A 24,173-nucleotide genomic window follows, 5' to 3' on the forward strand; every position below is an offset into this window, starting at 1 on the left:
TTTCCAATCAGGACAGTCTTTAGAGAATGATGGGTGGTCCCCTGAGCAGTTAGTGCATATTTTAACATTACTGTCACAATCTTCTGTTATGTGTGTCTTTTCACCGCAGTGAACACACACAACAGACAATGTGCAAGTATTCATGCCATGACCGAACTTTTGGCACTTGAAGCACCTAAGGGGATTCGGAATGTACGTTTCAACACTGAGGTTACAGTAGCCTGCCTTAAGTGATTTGGGGGCATTAGGTAAGGAAAATTAAAATAGTTAGGTGTTGGTTTTAAAGGTTTCATTATTTTTACGGGCTGTAAACATGCAGTACACGCTGATCTCTGATCTCGGAGACAATATCTAGTTCCGACATGTCAGCCAGCAACCGATCATGGTCTCTGATTCCTTTGCTTGTGTTAAGTGTCTTGTGGGCCGTGACGGTGACTGGAATGCCAACAAAAGTTTCAGTCTTCAACAGGTTGTTTGATTGTTGCTTTTTGCAGCACTCAATCAACAGGGGACCAGAACGTAATCTTTCAATGTTCTTCACATCTCCTACAATACCGTGGATACCCTTAGATACAGCAAATGGGTTTAACTTCAACAGTGTCTTATCGTCGGTCTCAAAAACAAGAAAACGTGGCCAGTAATCGATTGATTTGGGCAGTATTCACGCCCGCCATGTTTTCAACTCAGAACGAGGCTTGGTGTACAAACAATGGCGGCCCTGCATTGCTGTGTACCGATGTGCACTAATGATTCTCGTTATGACACCGAGGGACAGCTGTCATTTCACAGAATCCCTGCTGAAAAGAACTTAAGAAAAGAATGGCTTGTTAAGATAAGAAGAGATGTCGGACCATATTTCAAGGTAAATATCAATTCTTTCAACATGTGCGATTGTTTCCGAGCAGCTAAAATACTCTTACTCACTTTGCAATACTTATCCCAAAGTAATATCTTTTATGAATATGAGATACCCAATTCGGAATATCGGCTCTATTGAAAATGCGTTGAAAGGGCGATCAGCCTTGCAGTTTTTAGAGAATTAAACACAATTAAGGACAAATTATAGGGTTACAAGTCGAACATGATTGTAGCACATGTGTGTACACAGTAATATTTAATAAAAATAATCAAGTTAGTGTTTACAACAGCCACGAAGGAATGGTTTTGTAGCTGCTCAATGACCCAGAAAGTAATCCCAGCCAATATTGGAGAAGAATTCTCCTCCACCTCAAGCTCTTTTGTGTTACATGATAATAACATTTTATGCCATCTTTCAGTACATCAAAGATTGGGTTTAACATTAGTGACGGTAGTGATCACACACATAATTTTATCATTACAAGTAATCTGATTATAAGACAATGCATCTGATAGATCTATACACCTATCATATTTTCAGCTTTCTGACAAAACAAGGGTCTGCTCATCTCATTTCAAGGCAGGTGATATTCGTCGTACTTTAATAGGAAAGAGAACGCTACTACCAGGATCAGTTCCTAGCCTCTTTCCATGGACACAGAGATCCCCATCAAAACGGATAGGTCCACAAAGAAGATCATTGAAGTTAGTATTGGCTTGTGATTGCTTTCTTGAGATTATTGTGCAATGTAATCACTATTTTGAGACAGCAATTTTATGATACATATACATGCTTTTTCTTGAGACTTTGGTAGAAAATTCACATTATGTAATTATAGTAATGAAACAACTGACCCTAAGAGTAAAGTATACAAATAATTGATAAACAATTTTCTTTTTCTCAAAATATGCACAGAATTTTCCAGTGACAGATGGTGACTTGATATTGTTTAAAATTTGTTTCAGGAAGATTGATCCTGAGCCAATGGAAATTCAGGTTGCTGGAGAAATGCCATGTTCACATGATGAAGTACCCTTAGCTTCCATGGATCATGACTACACCATAACCCCTCAGCCAATTGATGAACAACTTGCAGCTGCACATGCAGAATTGAAAGTACTTAAGCAGCAACTACTTGAGACAAGTCAAAAGCTGTTTTTCTTGGAGCGTTTCAGCAATGATCCTCAGAATATTAATTTCTACACAGGTATCACACACTTTCATTGTATCACCTATAATTCTTGCACAGACTCTTACCTATAGCCATTTCTGGTGTCCCCCGCCGTGATGTTGCTGGAATATTGCTAAAAGCTGTGTAAAACCAAACTCAGTCAGTCTTATCTGTAGCCACCATTTTTTCATATATTTTGTATTTAATAATGTGAACACATTTATTTATAATTTATTGTATATTGCATAATTGCATTTTACATGTAAAAAAACCCCAAGGACAACCAACGGTTAACTGATCACGGAGTAGGCTGAACAGTGTTGGATTAACAAGCTATTGAAGTATATTTCAATGTTCAAATAAATTCCAAAAATATAATAAATAATATATATTATCTTTCCTCACACAGGTTTTAAAGACTATGCAACTCTCAAGAGTGTCTTCGTAGCCCTACAGCCCACAGCTACTACCATGATTAGGTGGACGCAGATGCAGAGACATTCATCAAACATGGATAAATTGAAAACAAGTGCATTCCGATAGATCAGTTTTTTAGTGCATCAAGGACTACTTGAACGTGATCTGGCAGTTAGGTTCAATGTGTCTCAATCATCAGTCAGTAGGATATTAATCACTTGGGCCAACTACCTGTATATGTGATGCTAGGAAGTATCACGATTTGGCCAACTCGTTCAATAATTGACAGTAACATGCCAAGAGATTTCAAACTTTGGTATCCCAAGACACGGGTCATCATAGATTGTACAGAGGTGAAGGTGCAGACTCCTAGTTCCAGAGTATTGAACTCAGAGGTTTATTCGTCGTACAAGAGCCACACAACGTTTAAGGGTCTGATAGGTATTACACCCTGTGGAGTTTTATCGTTTGTTAGTACTTTATATACCGGTGCAATTTCTGATAAGGAAATCACAAGTAGATGTGGCATTGTGGATCTTCTGGAGCCAGGTGATGAGGTAATGGCTGATAAAGGATTTTTGATACAGGATTTATTGGAGAAAAAACAAGCAAGTTTAGTGATCCCCCCATTTCTTGACCATAAAGGACAGTTCAGTGGAGAAGAGGTGTCAGAAACCCAAGAAATTGCACGTTTAAGAATCCATGTGGAAAGAGCAATCAGGCGTATAAAAGAATATCATATATTTGATGGAGTTGTTCCTCTCATTCTTACAAATTTTCGAGGACCATTATTTTAAGTGAAATTGTAACTGTTGAGTATGGTAAATTTTCTAATTATGAACATGATGATACATGATGCATGGCAACGTACATGTTTTCGCCAGATCCTAATGACTCTGTGGATATTAATAGTAAGGATGTAGTATCAAATCATTTGAATTGTGATAAAAATAAACGTCTGAGAACAATTTTGTGAAAGAACTGGTATGAGGGTAAATGTACAAAATACTAAAATCATGGTGCTTCGAAGAGGTGGTCCTTTAAATAACTTATGAGAATTGGTATTTTAAAGGCCAAAAAATTGACGTTGTTAACGACTACAGATACCTTGGGGTGGTTTTCACACCAACCTTGTCATGGTCAAAAGAACAAAGCTGTTCAGCAGCCCAGGCATACAAGGCTCTGATGTCCTTATTTAGCTATCAGAGAAAATATGGTTTTGTTTCTTGTACTGATGCCTTTACAATATCTCATAAAATGCTTGTTCCAATTTTTTTTTATGGAGCTGACTTTTGGGGTACACACTATTGTAAAACCATCGAAAGAGTACACACCAGTTTTTGTAAGAGAATATTAAGGCTACATAAGAATATGTGTGATGTTATGGCACTTGGTGAATGTGGTAGAGTACCACTCCAATGCAATTATATGTTAAAACCAACAAAGTATTGGTGTAGAATAATCCAATTAGATGACCTTATCAGTCTTATTTAATGCTGAAGAATCTAGATGATGTGGGTAGAAAGACCTGGGCGTCTCATGTGAGAAATTTCAGTTTGGCTTTGGAGTACTTTGGACATGACACTGGTAATATTGAAATGTTTACTGCTCTTTTTAAACAAAGATTATTTGATTCCTTGAGTCAAGTGTGGCACTCTATAACTTCACAGTCTAGTAAGTGCCAGACGTATTGTCAATTTAAAACAATGTTACATGTTGAATCTTGTATCTCAAGAGGCATCTAAGAACAGTTATTTGTAAATTTAGGTGAAACAATTTCAGGTTAGCAATCTAAACAGGAAGGCAGTGCATTAACACACTTTTCATAATATTGTAATATGGGCCTTGGCCTAAATACATGAATAAAATTGTCTGTCTGTCTTATTATGAACCTTGTTGGATTTCTGGGAAGTGTCTTCAGACACTAAGCAAGAATATGACCTCGATAACCCCTTGCTTGTTGAAAAAGGCAACTAAACTGGGGATCTTTTGCTTTCACTTTCTTTCTTTTCATGTCTCTTCTCTTTGTGTACACCAAATGTTGATAGAGCTGGAAAATTGCTGAAAGTCATGTAACAATTTCACTCCCAAACTCAGTCTAATCCTGAAACCTTTGTGCAGTGTACTTTTGTGCAGCTCGGAGACGGGAGCCTCAGTGACAATGTAGGTGAAACATTGCTGAAAGTCATCCCACATTACTCACCTGTATTTCTCAAGTATACTTATATGTATAAATATATTTTGCCCCCAAAATAAAACAGAATTAACTTACATAAATCAGACATACAATGACTTCAACTTTGTGTTGTGGGTTTTGGTGCTCCGAACCTCTAAAGACATGTAAATGATGAGAGACAACTGTTCATTGAATTGGTAGTTAAATTGTTTATTAAATAACTGTAACACACTCAAATAAATCTGCATACTTACAAATGAAGTTGTGTTTTTCATAAATAACATGTATTAACCCACCACATTATCCATGTAGTATTAAGGTAAGCATGTGAATTCTAGATGCATACTACTCTCAAAGCCCAGACTGTGTCATACCTGAAGACATTAAATAACTGTATCACACTCAAAAGATTTGCATACATACATATGAAGTTGTGTTTTCCATAAGTAAGATTATATGTTAACCCACCACATTATCCATGTAGTATTAAGTTAGGCATGTGAATTCTAGATGCATTCTACTCTCAAATCCCCAGACTGTGTCATACCTGAAGACAAAAACAGGGATTTACAGGACGATTGACAATTGACGCGACATAATTTATTAGCCCGTCCACAGGGATGCAGAAAAAGCCCAAATACTTTTGGTAAAAATTCTAATCAAGTGGCAGTAAGTTATCCCCGAGTTTGCTACTAGCTGGGTTATGGTATTATTTGCAATTAAATTACTGTAACAATGTGATGATCATGATTAATACTAATATGTAAGTGTTTGGGAGCCCCATTTTGTTGTCAGTGACCCCTGAAAATTAAGAGTATGAGTCCCAGGTATCCGCAAATACCCAACTTCATGTACATCCCTGTGTAAAAAGTTGGTATTCCTTCTGCTTTTCAGCTAGATGGTCAGCACTAAGGGGATAAGAGTAGGGACTGCTTGTCTCGGAGGCAGTATAATGTGTCGGAGTAGTTGTGAGAAGCTGAAATATCGCTGATGCGACCTTAAGTACCAAAACAGAGCAAAATAACTCAAAGCAAGACCTGAGTGGCCTATAAGATGAGATGTTGGTGTGACTTGTAATATTACAGTGGTTACATAACCACTAAATCCAAAATTGCGGAATGAAAAGTATTGCTAAAGTGTAATCAATTCCAATTTTGACAGTAAATTGCAATATGAAGTCATTTTCATTAAAATGTGCAAAACATCAAAATATTTGTTATATTTTTCAACATCATTCCTTGTTTAGTGAGAAACCATTTCTCCAACATTGCTAAACTGAGAGTATCTCCACATCATCATACTATTTTAATCCTTGACTAGCGATTTCTAGACATCTAACATCATTAGCATGTCTACATATCTATTTAATATTAGACAGTTTTGTACAGACTGCAGGCAAAAAATACTCAAAATAAAATTTATCAAGCAAACACTTCATGTCTTGCCATTTTTCATCATCAAATACCACACGTTCCAAATGGAAATCCTCCTCACATTTCACAAAAAAATCACACCAGGTCATTCCAGTTAGACCCATTTGTCCTATCACCTGATAATAATATTTATGACTTTTTTTCAGTTTGAAAGTGCCATCTCGAATGTCTTTTCTAAGAAAGTCACAAGCCGAGAAGGTTTTTTTGCTTGGACACTTGATTTCCAATAATCCATGATTAGGGTCTGAAGTGGGGTCATAAACCTTGCGGTCTGGAGAAGTGCCAAGGTGAGGACAACTTGGATTTACAACAAATCCACTCAAGTACACATTGTTGCTGGTAATTTCAGAATACAATTTTGCTGCCTTAGGTTCCTCCTCTGTCCCAAACTTCATAGCTGCTGTCTGGATTGGTTTCAAATTTAGCATACGATCAGCCAGTTTCTCATAATCATTCTTTCTAACACACACATCTTTAAACACAGATGAAGTAATTCTGTGTTTCCTCACGTCATGCCATGTTCTGTTAAAACGTTGTTCTCGTGTAAGACTTTCAAGTTCTAAACAAAAGGATCTGTCCACGTAAAGATCATGAAAAACATTGTAGCCTGAATAACTGAGACAGGTTGAATATATGGAAACTTGTTGAGGCAATATGAAATCGGGAAATGTCATTTGGTCCAAGTGGTTGATGATATCTGAGGTCAACTTGACTGGTTTTTGTTGGTATGAGAGCACAGATCCTTGAGGAACTGGACCTAACTTAGAATCAGTCACGATGCATTCTTGGTATGAATGGATTACTTTCAATATCTGTGCACTACTGTTGACTGATGAAAGCTGATTAACCAAGTCCTTACAAAATTCTTGGTGAGGTATGGGTGTCACAGGACAGTATACCTTTGGTATTACACCTTCTGTTACCTTTTTCGTCCTCTTCCTTGTTTTCATTTCACTACTTGTTTTAACTTTATTTACAGTTAGTGAATCCACAGCTTGTGGGGTTAGACCCTCAGTCTATAGTGGTATTTGCCAGGCCTGAGGCAATGAAGTTCTGCTTTGCACAGGTGGAACTGCTCTAAGTCCAAGCTTTTGAAAATGGGAAATAGAAAATAGCAGACCCAAGCAGTGAGAGCACTGTCCCCTTCCGGCCTTGCATTCACATATTGCTCCTGTGACCTGTATTTTTGATGCAGATTCAGGAAGTGTCAGAGAAATCTGAAAGTAAAAATATGATGAACATAAATATTCAGAATTGAAAGGAAAGAAAATTGGTCACAACGAGTTACATCACATTTTTATCAGAAGAATCCAGTTTATTGCATTATTAATTATACATTTTAAAGTTTCATTAATAACTGATGAGCAAAATGTTTCTTAAGTGCTATACTGACATAGAAGAAAACAAAGGAAAATATAATCCCACCCACCCTAGCCTGTTCTGTTTAAAGTGATGAGAAACAAGACATTATATTGTTATGGCCTAGGCCCTAATGGTATATATAAACGATCACAATATCATCAAGTATTAAGCAGGATCTGCGGAACGGTAAATAATGGTCTATACATCAGGGCTCCAGATAAGGGCCGTATCGGCGTATGTACGGATAGAAAATATGCACGATACGGTAGGAAACAATTTAGAAAACGTAGCAGATACGCACCACAGCAGGTCTTAAAATCATTTACAGACGTATTTATCTGAAATTGTTTTATTGTTTACTGACCTGTTTACACAAGAGCAGCAATGTTGTGGTGCATATATAAAACAAAACACAAGATTACTGATACGCCATTATTTTCCATTCAGTACTCTAAATGTACTCCAGTACTCCTATATTGAAAAAATAAGGAGTACGTACTCCTGATGTTGAAAAATTATCTGGAGCCCTGATACATGCATTAATGATAATAAAGAAATAACTGTTGACGAGTTGGCCAATTTTTTGTGTGGACGCTCTGGTCAGTAGCCGTTTTGTAAATAACCCAACACAAACTATTAAACCGAAACAATTGACAATGCATAAATAACAACAAGCATACAAAAAGCATTCATGCCAACAAGAACATGAAGAACTTAAACTCGTATCCAAACCATTAGCTTGTATGGCGGATCATTTTTCTTCACGGAGGGAAGCTTTTCCCCTTATTTGACATTGATTGCTCATGGAGTCAAATTTAGCTGCAAAAATGTAAAATCTTGCAAAAAGGTTTTATTATAGTACATTATTAATTACAAGACATACCAGAGAAAATATAGATAACCCAGATCTGTCCTAAATGTAACCAAGCTGACTACACCATGCACACTGGCCAGCATACCAAACTACTGCTCGAAAACTGGACTATCTACTTAAGAAAAAGAACATTTTTTTACTTACCTTCTATGTCGTGAATGTAGCCCTCCACAAATAACCCATATCCTTTTTTCTGCTTCCGTCTGGGTATCCTACATGTATTATTAGCCCACTGATCAATAAATTCTTGGGAAATAACTGGAACACTTTCCAGATTCTTCGACCAAGCCATCCTCACCGCTTGCGGACCAAGCCTCGTTTTCAGTTTCAAAATGGCCGCGGCGTGAATTTAGAGTATAGGATCAGTATCAAGCTGACATTTGTACTTTTTCTGGGGAGTTTCGTAAACCATGGGAAATATAATGTGGTTCATCATCCGAGCTCCCCATCCTCCACGGAGTATCACAAGGACAATGCTTAAAATAAGTGGGTCTCCGACTTGCAGCACCAAGAATACTCGGACGATATACTCCAGCAGAAGAATTATAAATAACTAATCGACCAGATTGGCCCATGAGCCACCGCCTTCTGGGCATAAGACTCTAGGCATAGTTCATAACATTATATTTCAAAATCAAAAACCTTTTAGATGAACAATTAGGCCAAGACCGAAATCAAAACAATTCCAAATCAAAGCTGTGCAATGACATATTTTATATATATATATATATATATATATATATATATATATATAAGGGCAAATCCGACCTTTGGGCGACAGTACTATAAGCTGCGACCTTTGGGCGACATTGCCATATATTACAAACGTACATTGATTTTTTATATTTCTTTGGTTATATACACTTTAATTTGATAATTAAACATTAAAAGTGGATAAAACCTTGTACATATATACAAACAGAGAATATATATTTTGATGTCGCCCATACCGTGTCGCCCAAAGGTAAAGTGTACGGCGTACATAGTTTATATGCGACCTTTAGGCGACTGTCGCCCAAAGGTCGTATATATATGTCGCCCAATGGTCGCTTATGTAATATACATATATATATGTCGCCCATTGGTTGCTGTTTAATACTATATACGTGTATACATTTCCATGGCTGCTTATTTGATATATATGTCGCCCTTTGGTTGTTTATGTCTTGCGCGCCGAGGAAATTATATTTCATATCTGTGTGCATGAAACTGACTTTCTTGTTTCCGATCTTTAACATCGCACGTACAATCAATTCATAGTTTTGTGCTTAATTTTCTCAAATATGATGCAGTCAAACAAATCAGGCTAGTTAGAATTAATACTGAGATTATGATTACTTGTAATATTTCTAAAAATATTATGCTGTAACAGACATTTATCATTTGGCATAACTTGCAATTATTGTTTCCCACTCAAGCGCCGATGTGCCCTTGCTTCATATTAGTGTCCGTTGTTTACCATTCGAGGTTTGCTAAGGATTAAGTTTTAAGGATATGTTAAGATTAACCAACAACTAAATATCAAATATTCCCATACTCAAACACTGAAAACCTCTATAGGAAATAGAGGGGGTGGGGTGGGGGTGGTAAGAAAACGACATCGTATCGATTCCCGTGAACGAAGACGATTTTGTCAGTAAAGACGTCAAATTTTCAATTAAAAATTATAAGACACTTTTATTTATCTTTTTAGTTCTAATTTGGTTTTGCTAGGCATTGTATTATGTGTAGGGATTAGGATTAGCATGTGCATTTGCCTCGTATACACCGTCGGAAATGGCAATCAGCTGTGTACACTTTTCCCCGTGATCTACCGGTGATTTAGTTAAAATTTATCCAATATTACCACCCGATGAATTCTAATGGAGTGATCGAAAAAAATCTAGTATCTGAAATTATTTTTGTGTTTCCATAAGAAATATATTGTTTCGTTTTAATTGCAGGCTTTGCTCTATAAATGTAAAATATCTATAATCATAACTGAGGTTATGCGAGAGCACGCACTATGGTGTTTTGATGGATAGGATTTATGCAAGGAACAATTTGACCTGTCACCGATGAGGTTTCGCGCGATCTCGCTTATTCCACCGCGAAAACACTTCGTTGACATGTAATAGTCCAACTGCAAGAAATATTACTTTTAGCGAAAACAAATATGTATACAATGTACGTATCCATTTCCTGCCAAATACACTTCCAATTCGAGGCGTGAGTAGATGTAAAATGATAGTGATTGTTGCGACTAATGCGGACCGAAGTTAAAACATCGGGGAGACACAGGATATAACTGCAGTTGATATAAACATTCTTTTTACCTTTTAGTAAAATTAATAAACTGGATTGCAAAGTCCAGATATGAAAAACGTCTTTTAACGAGATAAAGTAACAACATCATTAACTTTCGTCATCAAATATGGATTTGTTGAAACTAATTCTAATGACTGATCACAATGAAGAGATGAGCTAAGGTTGCATACCATCTAACCACAGCCCATTTTGAGCCAGTCGGGACTATTCTCGTTCTCTTATCATACACTGAGGCAAACCAGACGACTCCTGAATAAACTGGGGGCTCTGACACTGTGATTTTCCAAATGTCTGGTCTGAAAACCATTTAAACACAGCCACTTTTTTCAGCCAGTCGGGATTATTCCCGTATTCTTATCATACACTGAGGCATACCAGACGACTCCTGAATAAACTGCAAGGGGGCTCCGACACTGATATTTGCCAAATGTCTGGTCTGAATACCATTTAAACACAGCCTATTTTGAGCCAGTCGGGACTATTCCCGTATTCTTATCATACACTGAGGCATACCAGGCGACTCCTGAATGAACTTGGGCTCCGACACTGATATTTGCCTGATGTCTGGTCTGAATACCATCTAAACAGAGCCCATTTTGAGCCAGTCGGGACTTTCTCGTATTCTTATCATACACTGAGGCATACCAGACGACTCCTGAATAAACTGGGGCTCCGACACTGATGATATTTGCCTGTTGTCTGGTCTGAATACCATCTAAACACAGCCTATTTTGAGCCAGTCGGGACTATTCCCGTATTCTTATCATACACTGAGGCATACCAGACGACTCCTGAATAAACTGGGGGCTCTGACACTGATATTTGCCAAATGTCTGGTCTGAATGCCATTTAAACACAGCCTATTTTGAGCCAGTCAGGACTATTCCCGTATTCTTATCATACACTGAGGCATACCAGACGACTCCTGAATAAACTGGGGCTCCGACACGGATATTTGCATGTTGTCTGGTCTGAATAACATCTAAACAGAGCCCATTTTGAGCCAGTCGGGACTATTCTCGTTTTCTTGTCGTACAATGAGGCATACCAGACGACTACTGAATAAACTGGGGCTCCGACACTGATATTTGCCTAATTTCAGGTCTAAATACCATTTAATACAGCCCATTTTGAGCCAGTCGGGACTATTCTCGTTCTATCATACACTGAGGCATATTGGACGACTCCTGAATAAACTAGGGCTCCGACACTGATATTTGCCTGATGTCTGGTCTGAATACCATTTAAACGCAGCCCATTTTGAGCCATTCAGGACTATTCCAGTATTCTTATCACACACTGAGGCATACCAGACGACTCCTGAATAGACTGGGGCTCCGACATGGATATTTGCCTGATGTCTGGTATGAATACCATCTAAATACAGCCCATTTTGAGCCAGTCGGGAGCATTCCGGTTCTCCTATCATACACTTAGGCATACCAATATCAATGCAATATACAATATAACAATCTATAGTCATTAAATTAAGTTTGCTATAACGTAGAATAGAAATAGTTCTATAAAGATGAAGCCTTGAGTATTCAGGAAACTTTAATCTGGTAACATGGCTGAAAATTGAATGGGTGTGACTGCCACTGTCTATGAGTGAAATGAGGGTCAGCACTAGTAGTGAGTGAGTTTAGTTTTTAGCTATGACAAGCGAACGCTTAAACCACTAGGCTACCCCTCCGCCCATCAACCCTAGTAGTAGTAAGCGCTTCATTAAGCAGATACAGACTGAATACCACAGAGAAAGGGAAAGGTGGGAGGATGTCCACATAGATACTGGTTAACTTTATTGCTTAGTGTTTATCAAACAAGTGAAATAATGATGAAACAAAACATTGACGATATTAATATGCAGCAACATACACATGTTTTGGTATATACTCAGAGAAATTATTACGGCAATGATAAAATAATCAAAGCAACAAGAAAGTAATTGAACAAAAAAGACATTTTAATTAAAACAACATTTTGATTGACAAAAATGGCAGCATTAGGTTTTTGTATAACAAAGGTCCGAACTGAAAATATGTAAAAAAAAAAGGAACATATCTGATTCACTTAACTTCTAAACCAAACTTCTGCATACAATTGGCTTAGAGATTTTTCTCCAAATCTCCTACATGTCATGCATGATGCAATTGGAACCAGTTGATTACATATGTCGGCAGTATGTCAGCCAAGTTCTAGCAGTGCTAAAGGCTAAGGGTTAGTTATCTAGTTAGAAAAAGACATGGTATGTTTTCAGATTTGAGAGTTTTGTTGTGTATTTGATAAACAGAAATTACATTTTAGAGCACATAAGTTTAGCTTGAGGTTTGAAATGTAAACAATTTTGGCATTGACTACTCAATGAAACCCACAAATCTAGGAAACATACAGTATGTACTGACACTGTAGAATACAAACATGATTTGTCATTTTTGTAATTTTTATCTATCTAGGTGACACATATCATTTGAAGTGTTGAATCATAACTGACATCAGTCAATACAGACTGCAAGGAAGAAATCTTAACCCTTTAGTATGTATGATTTAATACTACAGCTCAGTGCACAGTACTACAGCTGAGTGCACAGTTTGACAACCAAACCCAACTTATCCATATGATATAACTAGATTACAAACTGATTAGTGAAACAGCCTCTTTAGGGATACACAGTTTCGTTACATTCTACAGTAGTCAAGTGAACTACAGAGAGTTTGGTATATACACTATATATGATGTGTAATAGGGGGTGTCGCGATACGCGAATGTATCGATGCATCGATACATTTTTACTGACGATACGATACGCGATACATGCTTGCGTGTATCGATTCCTATTTTAAAACTTTATCGATTCAAATTTTTATGCTATATCCATCTCCTTCAAAGTCTTGATAGTAAAATTATACGAGATCGCTCCGATAAATAGATGTAGCTAGCTTTACTTAAAAAATAGGTTGGAAACTAACAGCTTTTGTGATTGGCTAGACTATTTTGATGGACCAATCAGCGAGCGCGTACGTTGCCGGTAAGGTAATGCTATGAAAAGGCGCGAAAATTATGTATCGCGATACCTATCGTATCGTGACCTTAAAATCGTGATACGTATCGTATCGTGAGATTGGTGTATCGTGACACCCCTAATGTGTAACCCCAATGGTGTACTGATAATACAAGTGATGTGTTGCCCACAGGTCTACTGATTGTATGATGTGTTGCCCTCAGGTCTATGGGTGATATACAAGATGCATTGCCCTAAGGTCTACTGGTGATATATAAGATGCGTTGCCCTTAGGTCTACTAGGGACATATAAGATGTGTTGACCACAGGTCTACTGATTGTATGATGTCTTGCCCTAAGGTCTACTGGTGATATATATCATGTGTTGCCTAAGGTCTACTGGTAATATATCTGATGTGTTGCCCTCAGGTCTATGGGTGATATGTAAGATGCATTGCCCTAAGGTCTACTGGTGATACATAAGATGCGTTGCCCTAAGGTCTACTGGTGATACATAAGATCTGTTGCCCTAAGGTCTACTGGTGATACATAAGATGTGTTGCCCTAAGGTCTACTGGCGATATATAAGATGTGTTGACCACAGGTCTACTGACTGTATAATGTGTTGCCCTAAGTTCTACGGGTGATATATAAGATGTGTTGTCCTAAGGTCTACTGGTGATATATAAGATGTGTTGCCCTAAGGTCTACTGGTGATATGTAAGATGTGTTGACCACAGGTCTAATGATTGTATGATGTGTTGCCCTAATGTCTACTGGTGATATATATGATGTGTTGCCCTAAGGTCTACTGGTGATATATAAGATGCGTTGCCCTAAGGTCTACTGGTTATACATAAGATCTGTTGCCCTAAGGTCTACTGGTGATACATAAGATGTGTTGCCCTAAGGTCTACTGGCGATATATAAGATGTGTTGACCACAGGTCTACTGACTGTATAATGTGTTGCCCTAAGTTCTACGGGTGATATATAAGATGTGTTGTCCCTAAGGTATAAGACTGGTGATATGTAAGATGTGTTGACCACAGGTATAATGATTGTATGATGTGATGCCCTAATGTCTACTGGTGATATATATGATGTGTTGCCCTAAGGTCTACTGGTGATATATATGATGAGTTGCCCTAAGGTCTCCTGGTGATATATAAGATGTGTTGCCCTAAGGTCTACTGGTGATAAATAAGATGTGTTGCCCTAAGGTCTACTGGTGACATATACGATGTGTTGCCCTAAGGTCTACTGGTGATATATAAGATGTGTTGCCCTAAGGTCTACAGGTGATATATAAGATGCGTTGCCCTAAGGTCTCCTGGTGATATATAAGATGCGTTGCCCTAAGGTCTACTGGTGATATATAAGATGTGTTGCCCTAAGGTCTACTGATTGTATGATGTGTTGCCCTTAAGTCTACTGGTAATATATAAGATGTGTTGCCCAAAGGTCTCCTGGTGATATATAGGATGTGTTGCCCTAAGGTCTACTGGTGATATATAAGATGTGTTGCCTACAGGTCTACTGGTGATACATAAGATGTGTTGCCCTAAGGCCTACTGGTGATATATAAGATGCGTTGCCCTAAGGTCTCCTGGTGATATATAAGATGCATTGCCCTAAGGTCTACTGGTGATATATAAGATGTTTTGCCCTACAGTCTACTGGTAATATGTATGATGTGTTGCCCTCAGGTCTATGGGTGATATTTAAGATGTATTGCCCTAAGGTCTACTGGTGATATATAAGATGCGTTGCCCTAAGGTCTACTGGTGATATATATCATGTGTTGCCTAAGGTCTACTGGTAATATATATGATGTGTTGCCCTCAGGTCTATGAGTGATATATAAGATGCATTGCCCTAAGGTCTACTGGTGATATATAAGATGTGTTGCCTAAGGTCTACTGGTGATATATATATGATGTGTTGCCCTCATAAGGTCTATGAGTGATATATAAGATGCATTGCCCTAAGGTCTACTGGTGATATATAAGATGTGTTGCCCTAAGGTCTACTGGTGATATATAAGATGTGTTGCCCTAAGGTCTACTGGTGATACATAAGATGTGTTGTCTTAAGGTCTACTGGTGATATATAAGATGTGTTGCCCTAAGGTCTACTGGTGATATATAAGATGTGTTGCCCTAAGGTCTACTGGTGATATATAAGATGTGTTGCCCTAAGGTCTACTGGTGATATATAAGATGCGTTGCCCTAAGGTCTACTGGTGATATATAAGATGTGTTGTCTTAAGGTCTACTGGTGATATATAAGATGTGTTGGCCAAAGGTCTACTGGTGATATATTGTATGATGTTGCCCAAAGGTCTACTGGTGATATATATGATGTATTGCCCTAAGGTCTACTGGTGATATATATGATGTGTTGCCCTTAAGGTCTACTGGTAATATATATGATGTGTTGCCCTATGGTCTACTGGTAATACATAAGATGTGTTGCCCAAAGGTCTAATGGTGATATATAAGATGTGTTGCCCTAAGGTCTACTGGTGATATATAAGATGTGTTGCCCTAAGGTCTACTGGTAATATATAAGATGTGTTGCCCTAAGGTCTACTGGTAATATATATGATGTGTTGCCCTAAGGTCTACTGGTAATATATAAGATGTGTTGCCTAAGGTCTAATGGTGATATATAAGATGTGTTGCCCTAAGGTCTACTGGTAATATATATAAGATGTGTTGCCCTTAGGTCTACTGGTGATATATAAGATGTGTTGCCCTAAGGTCTACTGGTAATATATATGATGTGTTGCCCTAAGGTCTACTGGTGATATATAAGATGTGTTGCCCTAAGGTCTACTGGTGATATATAAGATGATGTGTTGCCCTAAGGTCTACTGGTGATATATATGATGTGTTGCCCTAAGGTCTACTGGTGATATATAGGATGTGTTGCCCTAAGGTCTACTGGTGATATATAAGATGTGTTGCCTTAAGGTCTACTGGTGATATATAAGATGTGTTGCCCTAAGGTCTACTGGTGATATATAAGATGTGTTGCCCTAAGGTCTACTGGTGATATATAAGATGTGTTGCCCTAAGGTCTACTGGTGATATATAAGATGCGTTGCCCAAAGGTCTACTGGTGATACATAAGATGTGTTGTCTTAAGGTCTACTGGTGATATATAAGATGTGTTCCCCTAAGGTCTACTGGTGATATATAAGATGTGTTGCCCTAAGGTCTACTGGTGATAAATAAGATGTGTTGCCCTAAGGTCTACTGGTGATATATAAGATGTGTTGCCCAAAGGTCTACTGGTGATATATAAGATGTGTTGTCTTAAGGTCTACTGGTGATATATAAGATGTGTTGCCCTAAGGTCTACTGGTGATATATAAGATGTGTTGCCCTAAGGTCTACTGGTGATATATATGATGTGTTGCCCAAAGGTCTACTGGTGATATATAAGATGTGTTGTCTTAAGGTCTACTGGTGATATATAAGATGTGTTCCCCTAAGGTCTACTGGTGATATATAAGATGTGTTGCCCTAAGGTCTACTGGTGATAAATAAGATGTGTTGCCCTAAGGTCTACTGGTGATATATAAGATGCGTTGCCCTAAGGTCTACTGGTGATACATAAGATGTGTTGTCTTAAGGTCTACTGGTGATATATAAGATGTGTTCCCCTAAGGTCTACGGGTGATATATAAGATGTGTTGCCCTAAGGTCTACTGGTGATATATATGATGTGTTGCCCAAAGGTCTACTGGTGATATATAAGATGTGTTGGGCAAAGGTCTACTGATTGTATGATGTGTTGCCCTAATTTCTACTGGTGATATATATGATGTATTGCCCTAAGGTCTACTGGTGATATATAAGATGTGTTGCCCAAAGGTCTAATGGTGATATATAAGATGTGTTGCCCTAAGGTCTACTGGTGATATATGGGATGTGTTGCCCTAATTTCTACTGGTGATATATATGATGTGTTGCAGACAGGTCTACTGTTGATATATAAGATGTGTTGCCCTAAGGTCTACTGATTATATGATGTGTTGCCCACAGGTCTATTGAAAATATATGATGTGTCACCCAAAGGTCTGCTGATAACAGATATGATGTGTTGCCCAAAGGTCCTCTGATAAGGTCTGATGTGAATATATATGTGTAGCCCAATGGTCTGTAAAAATAACAGATTGGATGTGTTGCCCAAAGGTACGTAAAAATAATACATGGGATGTGTTGCCCAATGGGCTGTGATTATAACAGATATGATGTGTTACCCAATTTTCTGTTGAATATTAATACATATATATATATAGAAGTTGCCCAATGGTCAACAAGATACATCCTATTCGTCATCAACACAGACCTTTAGACAACACATCCTAGTTGCATACAATGGAATTTAGCTTGATTGATTTACTAATGACCTGCCAGGGATATTATAAAGCAGTCGAGATAAACACATTCTTGACCTTGTATAACGATATGATATGTTATTGGTGTTCACTTATCTTGATATCTAGAAAGACACTACTAAAAACTGGTGGTACCTTTTGACTTCAAGTCATCTGCTGATGAACAGTATATCCACCTTTACATTTCAGTACTTTCTCACAGATACTACATCTGAATCCTGAAAAGATAAACAAAGAAAATGTATCTGCTGACATGGAATAGAGGTGTCTTCAGTTCTCATTAGCTGAATTTCCTGTGTATGAAGGACACCAAAACATTAATGCAAATGTATCAACAATTACATGAATCATTTGATAACAACCCATTTAAACACCTGATACAATCATGTAAAACAAATTTAATTGAGAACCCACCCATCCCCACCCCCAACCGGCCCAAGTGATATGAACATAATGGTGTCAGAACTTTAATACACCTGATTATCCGATGGAAGATTGAATTGTTGACAACAGACAAACAACAAAATGTAGGAATATGTTAATTTGTATACTCTGTATTGAAAATGCCAATCTTTTCTGAATTGTGTGCACTACGAAACACGACACGCATCAGCTCTCTATGAAACTGTGGTAAGATATGAATACATAGTAACCTAAAAGTGAAAATGATATCTCTATTATAAAAGACATGATTATTGCAGGGATAAATTTTGAATTGCAAATGTTTGGACATCAGTCAAGTGCAAAAGTCAATAGAAAAGCTTAAAAATGTTGAAAATTACCCTACTGATATGTGAAAAGAGCAAATTCTGCCAATTTTCAAAATTTCTACATTTTCTGTAAAGTTTTCCATGATCAGAACCACAATACTTGTCTGGAACTGCTTGTTATGAGAGTATATACAGTTTTTCTTTAAATTTTTCATATATGTCATCAAAGACAGACTATCTGTATATAAGGCTATTCCATGTCTAACAATTAATCTCTTATTGGCCATTTTGAATTTCTTGATACTTTTATAAATAGTAAAAGATCCTGTATTGAGATAATACCTAAAACATGTATTGCTGCACTCGGTACTGATCGGCACACTACCATTCAAGATAACTGTACTAATATTGAGAAGGATTAAACAAATTGCAAAGATTCATGAGGCATTACTTCATCGGGTATTGCAAGTTTGTGGTGCTGAATTCTAAAGGTAGGCCAGAACAATATTTAGGTTAGGAACGCCACGATACATCGATACTTTTTCTAAGACCTTACAATCATTGATGCATTCAAAACTCATTATTAGTTTTGAAAGTATTGATTTAAACATGTTTTAATATGTATCGTTCACATTTTGCAATTGTATCATGTTTTTTATGTTATGAGAGTTATAAATGATTATTTTTCATACACAAAGATGGGAAATTAGAACTTTTTAATCTCTGAGAATAGAAAATGTTGATCTTTTCAAGGACTCTTATAAAATATAATATATTTAATGTTCAAAATGTAACTAATTTTACACAATAATGCAGTGAAAATAGGTATCATGATACATATCGAATCATGTCATGAGTATCGTGATATGTATCGATTCATGAAACTTATGTATCGTGACATCCCTAGTTAAGGTAGAAATAAATTTAACAAAGCTGTAAAATTGGTATTCACAACTTAAATCTACTAACATGAAGGTATTGATCTCTGGATCACATAACCTACCCCTTCCTCCCTTTGGAATGCCTGAGACTCCCCCTCGGATTCTGCAATTTGAAGGTCACATTTCTCCTCTGCCAAGCTCAACGTGTCTTGGTCCCGTTCATAGTTGTCTGTATTATGTAACATTAAAATGTTAACAATATTATTCTCAAAATGATTATGAACTTAAATTCAAAACTGAGCTTAAGAAATAATATTTTTTCTTCTGAACTGATAAAGTATTTAAAATTCTACATGATTTAGTTATCACCCTAACAACATACATAAATTATGAATTTACAATGTTTCATATTCAGAAACCATTGTAAAATAAAATTAACTTACCGGGCATAAACTGGATTGGATAGGATTTCCATGTCTAACAGGACCATCCAAGACTAGCAATTAGTCTCTGAATATATATAATTTTGATAGAATCAAACAAATCCTTTTAAACTGAAAAGGAGCTCCAGTGAGATGGGAGATTCCTGAAACTAAGTAAATCTAGACTTGCTTAAATTAGGTCTTTATCATTGCAGAAAGGCATAGACAGAAGTAAAAATAATGCAGTTCAGGAACTATGAGACAGGCTAGATCTTTCCTGACTTTTACAGTCTATGTCAGCTTTGATCTTGAGATGAAGGGTGACCAAAGGAAAAACTTGTGCCATCAAGTCAATTTGATTGGAATTTAAGAATACCCATAATATCATAGTTTCAACTTACTCACACAATATACAAAGTTATGTCTTTATTCATGGGTTGCTTCTAAGTCATGTTCAGGATTTTGTTAGTCATCCATGCATAAAGGTAAAACTCACCAGTAATACAAAATGTTGATTTCTTTCAGGTTTATTTTTAATTTACTATTCATAATAATAATCATCGATTCTATGATTTATATCAATACTGTCTGCCCAGTGCTGCTCAGAGATGTTGGTATTAGTCGACAATGCAAACTATTAGCCGATGATGGACCAATGATGAACAGCACACTACCTGAATAGATGCATCAAAGAGGCATTTCTGAAACTGTTATTATGGCTTTGTAAAGGTAACTTACAACAGGAAGAGGCTTTAATTCTTACTGTTTGTACTGAAAGAAATGTTAAACTTCACCTCCATTTTTAAAAAGAGAAATAGTTTGTTTAAGAAACCCCTGCTTTGAACAAAATTACCCTTTTATGCAATTTGACTGCTAAGTGAACTTAAAAACATAAAAGACTAATAACATATCCCCAGATAGAAACAGTTGGTCTATTGACCAACCAATAAGTTAGAACATGTCTCAATGTGTTTAGTGAGATCCATCCTTGACTTTTCAGTTAATCTTATCCTGTCCACTGGTATTTACCCTCTTCCTATGTTACACAATGTACAGGATTTAGACTTTGAAATGAGGAAATGTCCCTGCATTAAACATACAAAGATAAGAGTAGCTGCAATGGAATTATGAAAGCTCAAAAAGGGAATTCTAACTGTATTCATGCACAATATTGAATTAACAGATTCAAGTGCACCAGTGAAGTGGAAAATCTCTAGCATTTGAAACTATATCAAGTTTGGACCAAGTGCAGAAAAATACAACGTAACCAACATTTATGGTTGTCAGTTGAGTAACCCGTGAGTGGGAGGATGTATTGCTCATAATTATGCGGGCTGAGTGGCAGTGGCATGTGGACAGACATGGTTATAGTCCTGGGCCAAATGAAAGAAAAGTTTTTATCTTTTAGGATCTCTCAGATCCAGTAAATGTGTTTTCTGGTAATTAGAAATTTTGTCATAATCAGCCACAAAATGTATCAGGTTACTAAAACAAACAAGGTTTGACCCAGACAGCCTTTACTTGTAGGTAATAAGGTGGTAGGCTACAATCTTTGTACTCATATGGAGATAATTATTATTATTAGCATGAAAATGGTGCAACATATACATTTCATCACTATTCACTGATATTTTCACTCTGATAGACCAGTGGAGGAGATACACTGCACATAAACACCCAAAGGGCAGGGTTCAAAGCAGGAGTACAAAAGCTATATTTTGAAAGTTAGAAACTCTTGATATAAATAATGTAACTGAAACATATTATGGTCAAGAGAGCAAATGCATATTTCCTTTGCATGAACAATTTAGGAAATGTGTAGCTGATATAAAATGTGTAGTTCAGCTATCAGAGGAAACAGCAAAGAGCAACAATGGAGAGTGCCATTATGAAACTATAACTACAAGTCTTCCTCAACACTGCACTATCAGCTCATTATTTGAGCAAACCCATGTCAATGAGTATTACCCCATGGTCAGAATATGCAGTGTGGGTGATAAAACCGATTGTAATGTGTTATGTTATCTCTACATTTGGCCTATAAGTAATTTTACTGAATTCAAGTCTTACAGATTTGGTTAGTTCCTGAAATTAGTAATGGTTATTGACTGTTTTTGGGGTTTATTTATCTATTAGTTGGTAGATATTTATTTAAAATAAGAAAACAATATATCAGTGCAAAAAGTCAGTCTGATACCCTGAATATCAGGCGTCAGAATGAGAGATGTTTTGGGTTTTTTTTGCCGCACCGGAACTGCGCCTAAAAGTAAAAGGTCAATTTCACCCACTGAGTGAACATAAAATCATACAGCTGTGATTAGCTCTTTCGGTTGTGGATCTACAGTAGTTATTATAAGTGAGTCATCAATAGTGAAATTCACATAGACTTTCATGTTAATTAACTCTTGCAAGAATAATTTTCATACATTTAGTTTGGGTGGAATTGCTTTCAGCACTTATCTATTAGCTTGAAATCATCTCAGCTTTGTACACATAATTTCCTTTCAATTTTCCAAGGATTATTAAGAAAACTGCAACTTCTTAAACAACATATATTAGACATACCAATCAGGTTTAACATGTCTATGGGATTGATAAAAATTAAGTTGTATTTATGGTGCTTAATCAGGTGTCATTCCATAACTAATCAATGGAAAGATGAAAGAAAATTATGTACACGTAGCTGAAGATGATTTCCAAGATGTTTGCAAACTTCTACTCAATTTATGAAAATTATTCTTGCAACAGTTAATTAACATGTAAGTCTATGGAAATTTCACTAATGATGACTCACTTATGGCCAACCACTGTAATCTGTAGTCTGTGTCACAGTCCCCTGAACCACAATATTATTTTCCCTACTGCCTTGCCCTTTCTGCAATGCTAAGGCCCTAAATGAAGCAAGTCTAGATTTTCTCAAGTTCTGGTTTCCCCGGGGCTCCTTTTCAGTTTATAATGCGTTTGTTTGTTGATATAAAAAAAAATATAGTCTAGCCCTAGGTGAGGATCAAGAAACAACATGATACGAAACGTCACAATCGCGATCAAGTTACTAGCAAACAGTTTCTTCCAGTTGAGAAATCTTGAAATAGATTGTGTCATGGGACAGGCATCGCCTTTGAAACAATTGTACATGCTGCTTTTTCCAACAAAATACTCCGATTACGATACATACCATGCATTTCCCAATGCTTTGTGCTGCCAAGTCACCTCGTGTAGTGCGCGAAAACTGTAGCAAACGGGATCCGATTTGACACAAAACGTGAACGGGCCTTCGTGTGAAACATGAATTCAATTTATTTACAAATTATTACATTGTTATTTTGATCAAAGAATCAAATGTTTTAAGTATTTAAACGTTTTCTTGGTGGCATGTTAGTCTTGTCTGTCAGCTCCCACAATATCTACAGACGTTATTGAATTATTAGCTAAGTGTTCATTTCGACGTTGCCGCTTTTGAACTTTCACGTTTTTGACGCACAGGAGCGTGAAGGAAAATCGCCGAAAGGTACTGCGAGGGAAACAGTGATATTATGCTGAACACTTAACGATGTGTATATTTGAAAAAAATGTACAAAACCTAAGAGCATATATTTAGACAATAATTTCTCCATTGTTTATTTCTGAACATATATCCATGTGTTAGAGAATTTTATAGAAAACCCCGTGTCGCCGAAAGGTCGCAGACGTTATATACATCATATTTTTGTTTTTTCAATAACAGCACTGAAATTTTATAAAAATACAAAAGAAGCACACCCGAAGGTCCTGAGATGACCCTCTATCCAACCATCTAGTTTGGGATAGTTATTAAGGAAAATGAACATAGTTGTGACATGCAGATATTTAGGCGACAGAAATATATCCTTAGGGCGACAGCTGTCGCCTAAAGGTCGCACAAATGTCGCCCAAAGGTCGACTTTGTCTATATATATATATATATATATATATATATATATATATAGTCCATACACAGGACTGGGCGTGACCAGCCGATTGATGGAATCGGGCCCATTCAACCACCCGTCTAGGTGAAGTCAGGGGCGAAGTGGTGTGTTGGGCAAAGGAACACTGTTCCTGGAACCAGTGCCCTCAACAACTCCCTTCCTCCACCGACACAGGGGCGCAACCCACGGCAAACGGGTTGCCCAA

At 37.1% G+C, this 24,173-nt stretch overlaps 1 protein-coding gene and 1 long non-coding RNA gene across 3 annotated transcripts; one reads left to right on the top strand and one right to left on the bottom strand.

The window, feature by feature from the left end:
* The first annotated feature begins 709 nt into the window (after positions 1–709).
* LOC124290869 lies at positions 710–2,573 on the top strand. Its single transcript, XM_046727720.1, has 4 exons — positions 710–862; positions 1,400–1,563; positions 1,825–2,066; positions 2,440–2,573. The coding sequence occupies exons 1-4, from the start codon at positions 710–712 to the stop codon at positions 2,571–2,573; spliced, it is 693 nt and encodes a 230-aa protein (XP_046583676.1).
* Positions 2,574–18,058: 15,485 nt separating this feature from the next.
* LOC124290709 lies at positions 18,059–23,912 on the bottom strand. Of its 2 annotated transcripts, none has more exons than XR_006902014.1 (3): positions 23,197–23,912; positions 19,722–20,109; positions 18,059–18,226 (listed from the first exon to the last, which is right to left on the bottom strand). It is a non-coding gene; the product is annotated as an uncharacterized LOC124290709 (long non-coding RNA). The 2 variants fall into 2 exon arrangements; XR_006902013.1 differs by having other exon boundaries at positions 18,065–18,226; positions 19,722–19,828.
* Positions 23,913–24,173: the final 261 nt, after the last annotated feature.

Source organism: Haliotis rubra, unplaced genomic scaffold, assembly GCF_003918875.1.
Source record: "Haliotis rubra isolate DU_JTF1 unplaced genomic scaffold, ASM391887v1 Scf1127, whole genome shotgun sequence".
Classification (NCBI taxonomy): domain Eukaryota; kingdom Metazoa; phylum Mollusca; class Gastropoda; order Lepetellida; family Haliotidae; genus Haliotis; species Haliotis rubra.